This window comes from Chanos chanos, chromosome 8 (assembly GCF_902362185.1).
Source record: "Chanos chanos chromosome 8, fChaCha1.1, whole genome shotgun sequence".
Lineage (NCBI taxonomy): Eukaryota > Metazoa > Chordata > Actinopteri > Gonorynchiformes > Chanidae > Chanos > Chanos chanos.
This window is the reverse complement of record NC_044502.1, coordinates 2,435,001-2,453,592: the sequence shown is the minus strand read 5'-3', so window position 1 is coordinate 2,453,592 and position 18,592 is coordinate 2,435,001. Positions and strand designations below refer to the sequence as shown.

General features: G+C 44.9%; 1 protein-coding gene across 1 annotated transcript in view; it reads left to right on the top strand.

Moving 5' to 3' along the window:
- The first annotated feature begins 2,404 nt into the window (after positions 1-2,404).
- Positions 2,405-18,592, top strand: part of LOC115817932 (probable ubiquitin carboxyl-terminal hydrolase FAF-X) — a 45,191-nt gene continuing 29,003 nt past the window's right edge. Inside the window, exons 1-8 of the mRNA XM_030781098.1 lie at positions 2,405-2,578; positions 10,905-11,170; positions 11,873-12,021; positions 12,579-12,658; positions 12,860-12,972; positions 17,062-17,280; positions 17,810-17,925; positions 18,264-18,515. Coding sequence (XP_030636958.1) covers positions 11,069-11,170; positions 11,873-12,021; positions 12,579-12,658; positions 12,860-12,972; positions 17,062-17,280; positions 17,810-17,925; positions 18,264-18,515 — 1,031 coding nt within the window. The 5' untranslated portion in view covers positions 2,405-2,578; positions 10,905-11,068. The remainder of the gene's footprint in view (positions 2,579-10,904; positions 11,171-11,872; positions 12,022-12,578; positions 12,659-12,859; positions 12,973-17,061; positions 17,281-17,809; positions 17,926-18,263; positions 18,516-18,592) is intronic.

The window sequence follows — 18,592 nt, the reverse complement described above, 5'->3', positions numbered from 1 at the left end:
TTGGTAACACAAAGCTGAGTAGCGCTAGCTGTTTTTCAGCGCCTCGTGCTTCGACCACACGCTTGTTCAAGGTGAGCCAGAAAATTGCGCAATTAGTGTTTTGAACTATTTTGTTGGGTGAAAATGAGATGATTGTTCGTGCTGATTTAGGTGGTTTAGCTCCTCGGGTTTCTTTTCTTTTTTACAACAAGAAAAGATCCCTTTGTGTGTTACTGCAAGCATAAACCGGGCCAGTACCTGGTTTGAGAGGGGAAAAAACCTGCCGATGTTTATGGCGCAAAGTGTGTGATTTCCCACGGGGTCAGTCGACGATATATTAAAAACAAATTCATCTTCTGATACCCAGGTAGATTCGCCTGTTCCAATATACCCAAGAGACGCACTCATCATCGGGCTTCCAAAGAGAATTCTATTACCGTTCCATTACGGTAATAGACGCACGCAGGCCCGCACACATATTCTCACACTTTTTATTGACTTGAGATAAAGCTGATGCTGTGCAACTTTTTAAAAATGTCGAGCCTGGACCTAAATGTTATTCTCGAAACAGTTCTTCTTGATCTGTAACAGAAATATTTGTTCTGACAAAGCACAGGAGATCATTTATTTATAATGAGCTCATATATTGATCCAGTGAGTCAAACTGAATTGAATACTCTACTGAGATAGTGCTGTGCTTCTTTAACTCGCAACCCAGAGACATTTGGCCCCTCAGACTGAATCATGTTCATCCAACACCTACTGCCTGTGTGTGAAAAAGTAATTGCCCCTTAGTTTAGTTGACCCAGTTAAAGGGATATTTACACTCAGCTGGTTTAATACAGTTTGGCTTCATCACACCCTTGACCCGTACCATGAGAGCGAATGTGCGAACGTACTAGTGTGTTACGTTTACCCTGAATCTTTTGATTTCATATTGCCCCTCTGTCCGTTCTTCTGCAAATGACAAAACTGCTCTTTGGTGTCAAGTTCTTCTTTTGTTCAAATATATTTCTTTTCGTGTGTTGAAAAAAAAGTAAACTGCTTTTAAACTCTAGTCATGCATGTCTGTCTCTTTGAATTCAGTATGTGTTTGTGGGGGAATGTGTGGTGGTGTGCATGTGTGTGAAAGAGAGAGGGAGTAAAGAAAAGGAGCACGCACGCACATACACACAAAGGAAATACTATGACCAAGCACCTGCTTTTCTGGCTCCTATTGTCAGAACTGACCAACAGGTGGCAGTCTTGGCAGCGCAGTCTCATTCATAGGCCTTAACAACTGAAAAACAGGTTAAAACAGCTCTCGAGCTCATCACAATTAGACATTACGATTTGATTGGCTCTTGCTTCTCAGTTAAAAATATATCCGCCCGTGATCCCAGAAGTTTTCGTTTAAAGCTGTTTCTAACGTATTTTTGGAGCGCAGCATTAGTACTGTATTAGTGCATTTATATAAAGATTATTCTGTGTCAAATATGATACATTTTAATGCACTTACGTGTATACTCAAAGTGAATGTGATCATTTAAATATCACTTGAGGGAAACCATTTGACTTTACTACACAGTTTACCCAAAAGACTGACATTTTGGGCCACTAACAGTTTGCTTCATCTCTTCTTGTTCACCCACGTTAAGTAAAGCCAATAATGGCAAAGCCGAGCTCTGTTTGTTAAGGAAGGAGTCGGTTTATTACTGATGATAACATCAAGTTACTGAACCTGCTCTGAAACCCACTTCAATTCAGGATTCAAGTGATATTTCGAATTGGTCACCCAAATGGAGTATAGTTAACAGTTAACTGTACAAGTGCACTATATAAGACTATGTACATATTTAATCAAAGGACACACTACCTCCACATATTAATTTGTGGATGCAATAATGTTAGGATGAGATCATCTTCCGGGCCAACACCGCCCCCCGGTAAGTTGAAACAACAAGAGCACCAGGCAGACGCTAGGGGAACATTCGGTGTATGGGAAACGTTCCACCGTCAGTCTCCAACACATTCTGGAGCCCGTGAAATACTACACGAAATTCCTGTTTGCATAAACACTGAACACTTTAAATCGTCCGTACGAGCAGAGGCTACACGAGTCGCTATTTGTAATAGTTAAAAGCGCCGCTCTGTGTTCAGACGAATACGAAAACAGAGTGTAGTATTAGACCCCATAGGGTTTGGAATTGCATTAGACTTGTGTGCTAGATTGAAGTGCAATCCTTTGAGACGACTCGGGTTCGTTGACAGTAAATGGACTGATTGTTGGATTCACACAAATTCGTTTTGTTCGTCGCTGTCTGCTGATAAACATATCGTTCTATCAGAGCCTGCGCTGTCGCCATATTTGAAGCGAAGTACTGCCGGTGACTGGCTGCTAGGACTGAATTGACAAGATCGGAGCTAGACCAGTGTTGGGGGGGCTACTGGTGACGCAGGAAAAACACCCAAGAGCAGACAAAAAACTCAAGGAAGCTTGAGAACATTAGCAGACCTAATGCATGTTTGAAAGTCCTATGAAAGAGTCATTGCCAATGGTCTGGAAGCTGTGAGATAGAATCTGTACAAGTGTGCATAAGGAAGTCACATCTAATTTCTGGTAAGTAACGTTATCGTTAGCTTTTAAGTTGGCTAGCTGGCCAGTTATTTGGAGCTAGCAACAATTTCTTTGTTAGGTTTGTGTTAGCTAATTACGTAATGTTATCTCTTGCAACTCAATAATACTTCAGTGATAACAGTCGAATACAAAACACAAGACCACGGTGCTGGAAGTAACCTGGCCGTCACAGAATCGGCTCCTGTTAAACAAGTGTAGAAGCCGGTTGTTTCTGTATTTTGTCTCAGGCAAAATGGCTGACACATCCCAGAGACTAACCTTTTTCCATCTGTGCAATTAAGGGTGTAATGCTTTGCTGAAACAGAATCCAAGGTCAGGTGAAACATGAATGTAATGTGTCACATATAGGTTTGCAGACACATAATGCGCAGACCATGCAAAGACAAACATATTAGCAAGCTAGCTACTGTTGTGGCCGGCAAAGCGAGTAAAGCGCCATTACTGAGGTGGAGTAGTTGGGAAAGTAGCTAGCCTGTTAGCATGATAGCTATCACTAGCTAGCTAGGCCTTTGTGGAGCTGGCTAGCTACGCCTTCAGGTGTTGTAGGCCCTATCAATTTCGTCAACATATTTTACAACTCAGTCACCCGTTATTGCAGTAGAGTCTATAATAGGTGGTTTATTCAATTAGTAGTTGTTACAAAGCAAATGTGTTGCAGAAATACGTCTGTCCTCGGAGCTAATATTTTGCGATATCTGCTGACAATTCCAGAAAACATAGGGCTAACCTTAAGTTAGCTGACATAGCTGGATAGCCAGGGAGCCACTAACTAGAAAACATCGCAACTTAGACGTTGTGATGACGGAGATTTATTGGACAGTGTCACATTTAAATGTGTGCCGTTATTAGGTGTATGTTACACTGTCTGGAATGACACATATTATGCGCGTCTAATGCTGGCTATTTATGTCTAGTTGTGAAGACAGGAATTCATCTGAGAATTGGGGCGGATCAGTCTGGCGTTCCAGCTAGTCTGGCTAGCTTTGGTCAGTTTAGGGTACGTTTGACCGTTCAGCAGACTAACTTATTGATCGAGGCCAGTGGGTTTATTTTTAAACAAATCTAGGACGAAATGACGGCCGATCTGCTTACAGTGTTGTTTTCCAAACATGTCAGAAACGCCAGACATGCAGCTGTTTGAACAGTGATACATTAAGAATTCAAATACATCTCCCTGTCAACTGATTGTGGGTGTACTGTCTTCGTATGCCAACATGCTCAAAATCTGTTTCAGGCGAACAAGCTTTGTTTTTCTGCGCCTCGTGCTCAACCACACGCTTGTTCACACCGAGCCAATAAGTTATACAATTAGTCATTAAACCATTTTGTTGAGTGAAAATGAGATGTTTGTTTATGCTGATTTCAGTGATTCAACTTCACCACGAGAAAAAACAACAACAAAACAAACAAACACTGCAAGATCGATTTGTGGGTCATTGTAAGGTCAGATCAGTGATTTGTAGCTAAGGTGTAAATGTTAACAAAATATTCAGATTCACCCTTGAGTGAATGCATATGCAAGACCACAACCTTACACAACTCCAGTCAGTGGAAAGCTTTGCTGTGCAGCAGGCATGTAGTTCTGGAAGCTGTAACTTCTTACAAGAAAAACCTGCAGATGTTTATATTCTGTGAGTTTTGAATTGTAGTGAATGACTTGACTTGTGCGCGCGCGCGTGTGTGTGTGTGTTGGCTTGTCATCCTCGTCCCCGTTCCATCGTTCCAGTGACTCTGGTCAGCTGGAATTACTCGTTTTCCACCTCAGGTGTAATTATCTGATGTTTTTGTCTCAGTTCTGTCATGTCACCCTGCAGTATGTGCAGCGAAACAGTGCAGAGACATGTACATTACGGACTTGTCATACAATATGGATAAAACTGTAGAATGGATATAGAATGACAGTGACTCTTTGTGTATGTTGAGATCTTTACCGGGTAAAAATACTGCTTTCTCTCAGTTTGACAGCTTCTTCCCTTGTGTAAATGGATTTGGAAGTATCCTAAAAGAGAACCTGCTTTGTAATATGCAGAGAGTTATTCTGTCGACAGATCTGCTCTGACTTTGGGTGAGTGCTATGGTCAGAAACAAGGGAAATGAAGTTTAGATTAAAGTTTGGGATTAAATAAAGATTTTCATGTTGATGACAGAATCACCTTGACGCCAAACCTTGTCAGATTAGAACATGAATTTAGGAGTCAGTTTGAGAATGAATCTGGACCAGAGAAAACTCTGGACTCTGAATCTGGACCTGTGAAAACTTTCACTCCAGCTCTGTATGTAATCACACCTGATCCTGCTAATCTGTGTCCTCAGTAGCACATTCAGAAATGTAAAATCAGAACTGCAAGCAAACCCCGGTTGCAAGAGCAAGTCCTGACTTCTGATCTCTGTTGGTTGAGATGTAACATTCTGAGGCATCTAAGTTAGTTTTAGTTTCGCGTCTCAGTCGTGAGTTTTGCCATGAAGCGTGCAATTATACGCTCCATTAGAAACTTGAGTTCTCCTCCTATTGTTTGGTGGTTTAGCCAAACTCCGGCAAAGTTGGCCTTTGTTGTCATTTCTTTCCCTTGTGCTACACGTAGGCTTAGTTTTACTTCTCTTGTTCAAGCTGTAGAGTTATGACTGTTGTTGGGGGAGGTCACCGAAAGTTTTTTTTTTGGGGGGGGGGGGGGGCACTTGTGTGACAGGATGTTGCTCTTATGTCACTTCCTGGAACCTGGCACAAAAGGCTTTGCGGTGTAGGAAATGTTTAGGGGCAGGAGACTCGTGATTTACTTGCCCTGAAAGTCCCCTACAGTGACCCCACCCCCACCCCCACCCCAGGACGACCGTGACCGAGGTGGTTTAGTGACATGGTAGGATAAGATTGTTTGGTGACATGGATATGTGTTTAGTTACTGTTTTTTGGGTTAACTTTTTCAGATTATGCCATTTTAAGAAAGATGATTTGTTGCTTATCGCATTAGAAATATTTCATTTGAATTTCCTGTAATTGTTTTGGCCTTTGTCAGCTTCTCTATTTTAAAACAAGTCTTAAAACACATGACCCAAAAAAAAAAAAAATCCCTTCAGCTTGAGAGATTGTCCTCGGTCAGCGGAAGAAAATCTAGCCAATGAGAACACGTAGGCTTTCTCTCTGGAAACGTTACGTCCAATGGGAACACGTAGACTTTGTCTCAGGAAACGATACGTCCAATGGGAACGCGTAGACTTTCTCTCAGGAAACGATACGTCCAATGGGAACGCGTAGACTGTCTTACAGGAAACGTTATGTCTGTGCCAATATGTTCTCATGTATGGAAATTCTCCCGTTTATCTGCTCTTATGCCCAGGATTCCACGTTTCCATGGTTTCCTTTTGCATGTTTGTAATGAAAAAATATGGATGGGATGAGACAGTCAGGAAGGAAAGTTTGTGAGAGGCTTTTAGTGATTTTATTGGTAATATAGTTTAAACCTGTTTTGGGGGCAGCATATTGCCTGTGGAGAAGGTGATTGCATAGAGGAGCTAGCGCCAACATCAGGCTGTGCTTGACAGACTTGCTTGAAAGCCTCTCCCATTTGAAGGTATTGTTCTGGTTTGAGTCTTGTATTGATTACCACTGAGCCGGGATGGAGACCGGGCTCACACCTTGGGCTTTAGCATGTGGGGACGCTGGTATCGTGTGATGGCCTTCGTCTCAGACAGCTGCTTGTGACTGGCTGCGTTCAGCGTGGTTGTCGGCCGGGGAGGAGAGCACGTCTCAGTTTGTTCTCTGTCTTTGCAAATATTGGATGCTCACGTTGATGCCTTAGGCTGGTCTTTTAAGAGCAGTTTTTGTCCTACATTTTCTCATGCTGTATAGAGTTAGAATTCTATAACCATGTGACCCAAGCAGAACTTAGGATGGACCTGATTATCTTGAGGCTGGGGGTGAGGTTGGGGTTCAGGTTTAGGGATTGCGTGATTACTGTGCCCCTGGAGTGTTCCCTGTCGGCCCAGTTCGTGTTTTGATCCGGCCCTCGTGTACCACACCCGGTTCTACTGATCAGCTGCTCTTCAGAAACTTGCACTCTGTTCAAAGTCAAGCAGTGCACGCTATACACATGTGGTCTGTGTTTACTAATGGTTCTACTTACTGTGTAATGGTTCTACTTAACGTTTGCCTCAGTGTGTTAGAAAGTAGGTTACGCAGGCGGTACAGCTGTCAACTTACAGGACGCCTATATGTATGTGTGTGTGTGTGTGTGTGTGTGTGTGTGTGTTAAAGGCACACCTATACGTTTTAGAGTTGCCATACAAGTACATATTTCACATTCTGTTTTGTGACTTTTCATTCTATTCCAGTATTTTTTTTATCCTGTGTAGTTTTAGGTTTGACGCATTTTTCTGGTCAGTAACAATGGGTTCTGGAGTAGTAAACAAAGAGACAATACTTCGCAGTGCATTTTTGGCTGAATATTGTATGAAACGTAGGCTGAAAAACACTTCTACGGTTCCAACACAATACATAATAAATCATAACGATGTGCTCAGTGATCAGCCCAGCCAGTGTGGCCTTTAAGGACGACCCAGTTTAGCCTGAGTGCGGCAGAACCAGGGGCGCTCTTTAAGAGGGTTGATCGACCGCTTCAGCTGTGGAATCTGTTTGCTCCTGTGGTCAGAGAAAAGTGGAGAGAAAGACCCAGGTCTGTTAGGGTCTTTCGCGTCGGAGATGAGCTCCGACCTGTTCCACGGAAGTTTTTAATGCCGTGGATCGCTTTTGACGTGGCTTTGTCCCTGTCCTCTCCCCGGGGCTCGAAAGGGATCTTAGAGAAACACGTGGTTGTAATTTCACATATTAGACCCCTGGCTATATCAGTAGACCTAGATTTCAACATCTGTGTCGTAATCTCAAAACGTTATTTTTGGGGGGCGATAAGAGGTTTGCACGTTGTTGGCATCAAAGCCGCAGCCTCTCGTGTAGTGTGAAAGCCTGGAAATTTCTAGAACCAGATTTGCGTGTTGCCTTTATGACCTGTGTTACACATTATCTCACTAACCGTGCAGATGAGTGTTCACAGCCCGGCTCCTGAAAGCTCATGACACTGCTCTCTGCTCTGCTGCACTCGATTCAACTCATCAGCTAATTATCACGCCCCTTGATCAGCGGAAGCAGGTGTGTTGGACCAGGGAGATCTACAGTATCCACAGAGCTGTGGGCCTCCGGGTGGCGGATTGGCAAACACTCATCCGGCCGGTTGTGAAATCGGAGGGCCCACAAGCCGCGCGGAGCAGCCCAGAAATCATGCACGCGCGGTCTGTCTGAAACCTGAGCAGATGCCTCCGTTCAGGGTCAGAGTCACTTGTCCAAATCTGAATGCCGGTGGGTTTTCGCTGGCCCAGTAGGGGAATAACGCTCCTTGAGATGACTGGACCCGGGTGACGAGCCGGGCCGGGCCAGGGCGGACGGCCAAGCTGAGGGAGAGTGACCGAAGCGAAGTCGACGTGACGTCGTCCTGACATCATCGCCGCGTCGTTGTCACCGCGTTGCGATCATACTGAGAACAGGATTGAGTGAGAATGCTTCTCACTGAACCCTGAGGCATAAGGCTGTCGCATTTTTGTGTCTGTTTATTTTTTCTTATTTATTTATTTTTTTTTCTGAGATGCCGTGTGCCTTAACGAAAGAGTGATGAAGAAGGCAGTCTTAAAATAGCCCCAGAGCAGTGTATGCTGATAGACCAGCACTGCCTGCAGAGCAAACTGGGAAACTGGGAATCGGAGAAGACTGTGTCTGTGTGTCTGTGTGTGTGTGTGTGTGTGTGTGCGTTTTTTTGAAGGGCAAGACAACTTTTAACACAGTGCTAATGAAGCTAACAGATTAGCAGACCAACAGGGCTTCTGTAAAGATACCAGAGTAGTTTGAGGGTGTGTGTGTTTGTGTATTAGTGTGTGAGTGCGTGTGTGAGTGCGTGTGTGAGTGTATGTGTGTGTGTGTGTGTGTGTGTGTAGGGGACGTGGGGGTGTCTTTTCTCAGGAAACACTGGTGCTAATCTCACTCCCTGCAGGCACTGTAGTCATAGTCACTCAGTAGAGCCAAGCTGAGACCCACACCATGGGACCTGAACACTTTCCACTAGCTCCTTTACTCTTGGATGGTAAAGGCTAAACCCTTTTTTTTCCCCCCCTGTCCTCCGGTGTCTGGTTGTGCTCCTGGCTTAGGTCGGGCCAGCAAAAATCGAGAGAAATGCGATTTCCTGAGGCGTAATGTGAAAGCGTGCGCACCCTCGGATTCGGGAGATGGAGTTGCCCGCTCTGATTAGGAGTAATGTAAGGATTTCTTATAACTGTTTATTCAGCTCATTGAATGGAAAGAATTTCGGCCCCTTCTTCTCCTACGCAGAACTGCTTCATCTGTGTGACGTTTGAGGTCCTTCTGGTATTTAGAGCCTGTGTCTAGGACTTCCTGCAGCATATCAATTGGATTTAGGTCTGGCTGGGCCATTCCAGAATGCAGTCTCTCTCTCTCTCTCTCTCTTTTTTTTTCTTTGAGCTGTTTTGTGTGGGATTTGCCCAAATGGTTTCGCGCCGTTGATCCGGTTGTGAGACCCATTTCATCCTTCCACTCCAGTCTGTGACAGATGCCCTTGCTCTGTGCTGAAGTATTATATGATGCATTATAGAATGGAGGGTTTACTTGGTGGCGTTGTTCAAAGACATTTTTTTTGGGGGGGGGGGGGGGGGGGGGGAGGGGGTTTGCGACATGATGGTTGGCATTGCTGCAGCGTTGCCAGATACCTCTGACTTTGAGTCGTCTTCTCCTCAGAGCCCGTCGTATCAGAAACCGTGTTCTACACCCAGGTGGTTTTTTTTTTTTTTGGAGTCCTGTAGCTTCATCTCTTCTGGTCTCTCATGTTGACCAGTGCTGCGTCCAAAACCGCATACTAACGTACTAAATAGTACGTCACAACAGTACGCCACCATTAGTAGTACGTCCAAATCCATAGTATGCATAGAGTAGTATGTGAATAGTACCCGGATGACATACTACTTCCGTTGGAAAAACGCGGTACGCGAGCACTGGACACTTTTCAATCCCATAAGGCTATATGGAAAAAAGGGGCGTTTCTGATGCGGTGTTTAAATGTACCGCTGTGTCCGTTTACAGGTAGTCGTCATTAAACCGCGATTATAAATCTCACGTGCAAAAATGTGCCGCAGTTTGATTACCTCGTTAGTGCGTCCAAATTCTAGCGTACTTTCTGTCTACAATCTTTTAGTGCGTACTCCTGCAGTACGTACTTCAATGCAACTTTAGCGTGCAGTATGTAGTATGCGGTTTTGGATGCAGCTCAGGTTTGTACAGTGTCCTCCTGACCATCGACTCATTCATGGTCAGAATGATCGCGGGAGGAGATGCCTGTAGATCCTCTGGTTTCAACCTTTGATTCATGGAGAGATCTTTTAAACAGCTTTTGGTCGGTGGATGGACTTTATTTGGATGGATGGTGTGTTTTTTGTAGACCACCTATGTTGTAAAATGTTCTGTATTTGGCTTTGTAACCTGTCTCAGGGAAGTGGGCCTGAATAGTCTTTCCTCTGTTCTCAGGAGCTGAGTCAGCTCTCTTGATCTTGGTGTGATGCAGTACCTTATGCAACTGTACGCATAAAGACCAAACCGGACCAGGTCTCTGTGTGCCTAAAGACCAAACCGGACCAGGTCTCTGTGTGCCTAAAGACCAAACCGGACCAGGTCTCTGTGTCCATAAAGACCAAACCGGACCAGGTCTCTGAGTGCATAAAGACCAAACCCGACCAGGTCTCTGATTTTCAGAGTAAAGCTGGGTCCATAAGGTACTCCCTAATGGTTTGACCAATCACCTGAACCTGTCCTGGTGGATCAGCTTTAGGAAATGATGAATATTGGCTGAATATTTTATGCTTCCAGACACTGTGTTTCTATCACCTGCAATCAAATAATTGCTAATTAATTTTGAATGTGCTAAATATGTTCTAAAAGTATTCAGGGAGTGTGTGACTGTTCTCACGGCACTGTTCTCCATGTCACGCACAGAACGTGGAAAACACAGTTGCCCGGTAGAACTGGTTTCTGCCTTCATCTTAGGGACTATCAGAAAACTTAAACTCTTAACCCACTCAGTAAACGTTTTTTTAATGACCACGTGGCTGACGCAGCGAGAGTGAAATCCAAAGTGTATCATCTCACAGCACCATGTCTGCAGTTTTTATGTATTCAGAAACACAAATGACTTGTGAATGTTTCATGTTTCAGAAAAAAACCTCTAAAAAAAATCCCCCCCCCCCTTTTTTTTCCCCCTTCCCTCAGGTTATGCAATGGTCTCTGCAACTCGCCCTGAGTCCCAGGTTCTGGTTTCCTGTCCCGTCGTCCGCCGGTTCTGCTCCGCTGCTGCTGTCCAGGCAGTGATTCCACACGCGGCTCCAGCCACATAATAAACGGACAAGATTGCAAAGATCTGCCCCGTGTCCGACATGACGGCTACCACCCGCGGCTCCCCCGTGGGGGGCAGTGACGGCCAGGGCCAGAGCCAGGCTCCGGACGGACCGAGCCAAACCCCGCTGCCCCAGAACCAGGTCAGACAGAGAGAGAGGGAAAGAGCAAGCGTGTGTGTGTGTGTGTGTGTGTGTGTGTGTGTGTGAAAATATGTGGGAATTTTGAGTAGGCCTAAATGTGTGTGAGAGAGAGAGAAATGGGAAATGACAGTTTGCATTGGCCTGAGGCAGTTTCTCAGTGCATGTGTGAGTGAGAGCTTGTGTGTGTGTGTGTGTGTGTGTGTGTCTGCCCAGGCGTTGTAATAAGGGAAGAGATATGGTGTCACGTCTCTGTTACAGTTTGCAGTCACATCCTGGTGTCTTTCATACGTTACTGACGCGGATTAAACACCACGTGGTCTGGGGATGCTCTGACCTGGATTAGGTCAATGGAGGGATTTTATTTATGTTGTAATTGTATTTTTAATGCTGCGTGAACTGACCTGTGTCATTTAACAGTCTCACTAATCTGTGACAGGATCCAGCTGGTAAATCTTAATTGGCAACGCTGATATTAATAGGCCGCATCAGGGAGCATGTTATTACTAGTGCTGTGCTCGTATAGTTATCGTTAATTAACTCTACAAAGCGCTCACGCTGGTTTCTGTGTCAGGTGCAAAAGCTATACGGTATTTAATTAATGTTGAATATAAATTTCACACAGGCTCGATCTCTGTGTTACAACATTTGAGATTAATTGAATGTACCTCTGTTTCTCTCTGTCTGTCTGTCTCTGTGATGTAGACGCCCTCTCCTAACTCTTCTAACGAGATGTCTCCGGTGAGCCCGCCGGAAGAACAGGGCCAGGGCGATGCCCCGCCCACCCTGGAGGAAGAGGAGGAGCCAGCCTTCCCACATACAGATCTGGCCAAGCTGGACGACATGATCAACCGGTGTGTTCTGTGACCTGTGTTATGTGTCATCGCTGTTTTACCTCTCATTGCCTCATTAATCGCTTTCTTTACAGTTTTTCACGTGTTTGGGCTGAACCAGTAACTTGTGGTTTTCAAGTGATTCATAACTGCAAAGGCTACAATTTGGAAAAAAAAATGTTTGTTTTTCTTTTTTCGTTATGGCCAGAAAGGTTTAAATCTGCGATGATGTGCAATCAGAAAGGAAATAAAAATTTCTGTGGGGCCTCTGCACGCTTGGCGGTCCCCTCAGAGAAGCCTTCCCATAGACACCAGGACACTTTGTTTAATCTAAAATTAAATCAACATTGCTCTGTCTCGAAAACAGGCTGATATGACATTTTCCCCATGACAGCGAGGCCCAAATATTTAATATTTGTCCAGTGGCGTCTCACGTCTGATGTCTCATTTTTATCACGATGCCAGATCTTCGTGCTCACGCTTTCAGACCACGTCTCCCGTCTGCCGTTACGTGTGTCCATCACGTTTCCGCCGCTGCCGCCGCGTTTACTCACGCCTCTGTTTGTTTTTCCCCGCAGACCACGCTGGGTGGTACCCGTCCTGCCAAAGGGAGAGCTGGAAGTCCTACTTGAAGCAGCTATAGATCTAAGTAAAAAAGGTATATATCCCCACAAAAAAAAACAGGTTTAACAACTAGTTTAACATCAACATTTAACAACTGGTTACATATTAGATGTAAGAAGTGTAAATGAAAATGTTGAATATGTGAGCTGGAAAAAAATATATATATTTTTTTGTCCTTTAGCACAGAAAGATGTTTATCTCTTTGATTTGTGTTTTTGTTTTTTTTCTCCTCCAGGGCTGGATGTGAAGTGTGAAGCCTGTCAGAGGTTTTTCCGAGACGGCCTGACGATCTCCTTCACTAAAATCCTGACGGATGAAGCGGTTAGCGGTTGGAAGTTTGAGATTCATGTGAGTGTGCGTCTGTTTGCTCTCGCTGTGAGGTAGCCATTAAGCCCAACGTTCAGGACAAAAACAAAACAACAACAAAAAAACATTATTATCTCTCGGCGTTTGTGTGTGTGTGTCTGTGTGTGTGCTCTGTTTTCTCAAGCTATTTTGGGAAAACTTCTCTTTGTTTCTTCCTCTTAGACAGGGCTCTCATTTGCGTCAAAACATACATTTAACCCTTTCACTGCTGCGACAAATGGATTCTTTGTGTCAGAACAATGTTCGCAGTGAACAGACACTTTAGCATTCACTTTAATCTCTACGTTGTTTAAAAGCTGAATGATAAAGATGTCCCTCTTTCCCTACATTTTTATTATAAACCTGCTTTTTTAGGCTGTTCAGTCACTTTTAACGTAGGTCTGGCATGAAACAGAAAGACGACAGTTAGAAATTTGGTATAGCCATCAATGGTCCCTGTGTCTACACTGGACAAAACTAGTCATAGTTTTCTTGATAAATGCGATCAGCGTCTCATTGTAGATTGATGCTTTAGAGTGAACTAGTTATAGGGGTTCTGAACCGAGGCTCTGATTGCACAGGCATACAGTCTGTGACTAGAGCAGTGTAATAGAGCAGTGTAATAGAGCAGTGTAATAGAGCTGTCCAGTGGAGCAGTGTAATAGAGCAGTGTAATAGAGCTGTCCAGTGGAGCAGTGTAATGGAGCAGTGTAATAGAGCTGTCCAGTGGAGCAGTGTAATAGAGCAGTGTAATAGAGCTGTCCAGTGGAGCAGTGTAATAGAGCAGTGTAATAGAGCTGTCCAGTGGAGCAGTGTAATAGAGCAGTGTAATAGAGCTGTCCAGTGGAGCAGTGTAATAGAGCAGTGTAATAGAGCTGTCCAGTGGAGCAGTGTAATAGAGCAGTGTAATAGAGCTGTCCAGTGGAGCAGTGTAATAGAGCAGTGTAATAGAGCTGTCCAGTGGAGCAGTGTAATAGAGCAGTGTAATAGAGCTGTCCAGTGGAGCAGTGTAATAGAGCTGTCCAGTGGAGCAGTGTAATAGAGCAGTGTAATAGAGCTGTCCAGTGGAGCAGTGTAATAGAGCAGTGTAATAGAGCTGTCCAGTGGAGCAGTGTAATAGAGCAGTGTAATAGAGCTGTCCAATGGAGCAGTGTAATGGAGCAGTGTAATGGAGCAGTGTAATGGAGCAGTGTAATGGTGCAGTGTTATAGTGCAGTGTAGTGGAGCAGTGTAGTGGAGCAGTGTAATGGAGCAGTGTTATAGTGCAGTGTAATGGAGCAGTGTAATGGTGCAGTGTTATAGTGCAGTGTAGTGGAGCAGTATAATGGAGCAGTGTTATAGTGCAGTGTTATAGTGCAGTGTAATGGAGCAGTGTTATAGTGCAGTGTTAGCCTATAGTGCAGTGTAATGGAGCAGTGTAATCGAGCAGTGTAATGGAGCAGTGTTATAGAGCTGTCCAATGGAGCAGTGTAATAGAGCAGTGTAATCGAGCAGTGTAAATAGAGCTGTCCAATGGTGCAGTGTAGTGGAGCAGTGTAGTGGAGCAGTGTAGTGGAGCAGTGTAGTGGTGCAGTGTAGTGGTGCAGTGTAGTGGTGCAGTGTAATGGAGCAGTGTTATAGTGCAACGTAATGGAGCAGTGTAGTGGTGCAGTGTAATGGTGCAGCGTAATGGAGCAGTGTTATAGTGCAGCGTAATGGAGCAGTGTTATAGTGCAGCGTAATGGAGCAGTGTTATAGTGCAGTGTTATAGTGCAGTGTTATAGTGCAGTGTAGTGGAGCAGTGTAGTGGAGCAGTGTAGTGGAGCAGTGTAGTGGTGCAGTGTAGCGGAGCAGTGTAGCGGAGCAGTGTAGCGGAGCAGTGTAGCGGTGCAGTGTAGCGGAGCAGTGTAGCGGAGCAGTGTAGCGGAGCAGTGTAGTGGTGCAGTGTAATGGTGCAGTGTTATAGTGCAGCGTAATGGAGCAGTGTAGTGGTGCAGTGTAGTGGTGCAGTGTTATAGTGCAGTGTAGTGGAGCAGTGTAGTGGAGCAGTGTAGTGGTGCAGTGTAATGGTGCAGTGTAGCGGAGCAGTGTAGCGGAGCAGTGTAGCGGAGCAGTGTAGTGGAGCAGTGTTATAGTGCAGTGTTATAGTGCAGTGTTATAGTGCAGTGTAGTGGAGCAGCGTAATGGAGCAGTGTTATAGAGCTGTCCAATGGAGCAGTGTAATAGAGCAGTGTAAATAGAGCTGTCCAATGGTGCAGTGTAATGGAGCAGTGTAATGGTGCAGTGTAATGGTGCAGTGTAATGGTGCAGTGTAATGGAGCAGTGTAATGGAGCAGTGTTATAGTGCAGTGTAGTGGTGCAGTGTAATGGTGCAGTGTAATGGAGCAGTGTTATAGTGCAGCGTAATGGAGCAGTGTTATAGTGCAGCGTAATGGAGCAGTGTTATAGTGCAGTGTTATAGTGCAGTGTTATAGTGCAGTGTAGTGGAGCAGTGTAGTGGAGCAGTGTAGCGGTGCAGTGTAGCGGTGCAGTGTAGCGGAGCAGTGTAGCGGAGCAGTGTAGTGGAGCAGTGTTATAGTGCAGTGTAATGGAGCAGTGTTATAGTGCAGTGTTATAGTGCAGTGTAGTGGAGCAGTGTAGTGGAGCAGTGTTATAGTGCAGTGTAATGGAGCAGCGTAATGGAGCAGCGTAATGGAGCAGTGTTATAGAGCTGTCCAATGGAGCAGTGTAATAGAGCAGTGTAAATAGAGCTGTCCAATGGTGCAGTGTAATGGAGCAGTGTAATGGAGCAGTGTAATGGTGCAGTGTAATGGAGCAGTGTTATAGTGCAGCATAATGGCGCAGTGTAATGGAGCAGTGTAATGGAGCAGTGTAATGGAGCAGTGTAATGGTGCAGTGTTATAGTGCAGTGTAATGGAGCAGTGTAATGGAGCAGTGTAATGGTGCAGTGTAATGGTGCAGTGTAATGGAGCAGCGTAATGGAGCAGCGTAATGGAGCAGCGTAATGGAGCAGTGTTATAGAGCTGTCCAATGGAGCAGTGTAATAGAGCAGTGTAAATAGAGCTGTCCAATGGAGCAGTGTAATGGTGCAGTGTAATGGAGCAGTGTAATGGAGCAGTGTAATGGAGCAGTGTTATAGTGCAGCATAATGGCGCAGTGTAATGGAGCAGTGTAATGGAGCAGTGTAATGGTGCAGTGTAATGGAGCAGTGTAATGGAGCAGTGTAATGGAGCAGTGTAATGGAGCAGTGTAATGGAGCAGTGTAATGGAGCAGTGTAATGGTGCAGTGTAATGGTGCAGTGTTATAGTGCAGTGTAATGTAGCAGTGTTATAGTGCAGCGTAATGGAGCAGTGTAATGGAGCAGTGTTATAGTGCAGTGTAATGGAGCAGTGTTATAGTGCAGTGTAGTGGAGCGGTGTAGTGGAGCAGTGTAGTGGAGCAGTGTAGTGGAGCAGTGTAATGGTGCAGTGTAGTGGAGCAGTGTTATGGTGCAGTGTAGTGGAGCAGTGTAATGGTGCAGTGTAGTGGAGCAGTGTAATGGAGCAGTGTAATGGTGCAGTGTAGTGGTGCAGTGTAGTGGAGCGGTGTAGTGGAGCGGTGTAGTGGAGCGGTGTAATGGAGCGGTGTAATGGAGCAGTGTAGTGGAGCAGTGTAGTGGTGCAGTGTAGTGGTGCAGTGTAATGGAGCAGCTTAATGGAGCAGTGTCATGGAGCAGCGTAACAGAGCGGTGTAATGGAGCAGCGTAACAGAGCGGTGTAATGGAGCAGCGTAACAGAGCGGTGTAATGGAGCAGCGTAACAGAGCGGTGTAATGGAGCAGCGTTATAGTGCAGTGTAATGGAGCAGTGTTATAGTGCAGTGTAACAGTGCAGTGTACTTGTGCAGTGTAATGGTGTAGTGTTTTATTTCAAAGTCAGAAAGCTTTACTATCCACCACATCTATGTGAGACAGGGATTTTTCAGTTTGTTTGTTTTAATAGAGGCTCATTAGATTGAGACACTCAGAAGCACAACACAAGTGGCCTAAATGCACAGGAGGAAGTAAAAGCTCATGAAATATATAATATATACTTTCTTAAAAAACAAGTTTGTTTTTCTCTTTTCCCATCTCAGAGGTGCATCATCAACAACACTCATCGGCTGGTGGAGCTGTGTGTGGTCAAACTGTCGCAGGATTGGTTCCCGCTGCTCGAGCTCCTCGCCATGGCGATGAACCCTCACTGCAAGTTCCACATCTACAACGGCACCCGCCCGTCTGAGACCGTGCCCGCCGGCGCCCAGCTGGCAGACGACGAGCTGTTCGCCCGCCCTCCTGACCCACGATCACCCAAGGTAAGCAGGGCGCGGCCTGACGGTCTGACGGGTCAGCTGACAGGAGACCAGAGCTCTAAAGCATGCTGTGCCATAGACCACAGGGAGAATGCTTACTCTGTGCCGAGATGGAGGTTCAAGATTCAGGCAGAAAGACTACAGCTGGTGTTTGGCTCTGTGATAGTGATGGATCATGCAGTGTGACCTTGTCAGGAGAATTTCTCTCAATCGTCTTAAATAATTTTACAAGATGTTTTTATGACTGATGAGCTGTGTTATTGTAACTGTTCGTTACTGTGATAGTTACTGTGATAGTTACTGTGATATGTGCTGTGATTGTATGTTACTGTCATTGCTACTGTAATTGGTTGTTGCTGTAATTGTTACTGTATTTGGTTGTTGCTGTAATTGTTACTGTAGTTGTTACAGTAATTGTTCGTTACTGTGGTAGTTACTGTGATTGTAACTGTGATTGGTTATTAGTGTAATTTCCACTCTTGATTGTCGTTGTGATTGTGTGTTACTGTAATTATTGCTGTGATTGTTTCAGGGCTGGCTGGTGGACCTTATAAATAAGTTTGGCACGCTGAACGGGTTCCAGATCCTTCACGACCGTTTCATGAGCGGCCAGGCCCTGAATGTCCAGATCATCGCAGCTCTCATCAAGTGCGTCTGAACCCACACACGTCCACGCTTTTCCCTGGGCTGTCCAGTCTCGAACAGCCATTTATAGTTTCAGTTTATTTTAGGTTTGCTCTCGATGAAATGCCAAACTTTCTGTAAAATGTGGTTTACTTGAGTTTGGTCTGATTTGTTTTTTTTTTAGTGCTGCTGTGTTTTGAAACACGATTCTGTAATCTTTGTTTTGATCCTCTTGTTCTATTTGTTTACATTGTCAGCTGTTCTCTTTTTTTTTCCCTGGCAAAAATCTGAAGTTGTGATTGCACTGGGTTGTTATGTTTTATTTTTTTTGTTTTTTTTTATCTCTCTCTGTTTTTTTGCAGGCCCTTCGGGCAGTGTTATGAGTTCCTGACGTTACACACGGTGAAGAAGTACTTCCTCCCTGTGATCGAAATGGTTCCTCAGTTCCTGGAGAACCTGACGGACGAGGAGCTGAAGAAGGAGGCCAAGAACGAGGCCAAGAATGACGCTCTCTCCATGATCATAAAGTCCCTGAAGAACCTCGCCTCCAGAGTACCTGGCCAAGAGGAGACAGTCAAGAACTTAGAAATCTTTAGGTTAAAAATGATACTTAGGTAGGTGATGACTTTCTCTAGAGATTTCTTCAGCGCTCTTTCTGTGGCTACTCTTACATTTGTAGTATCGCTAGTAG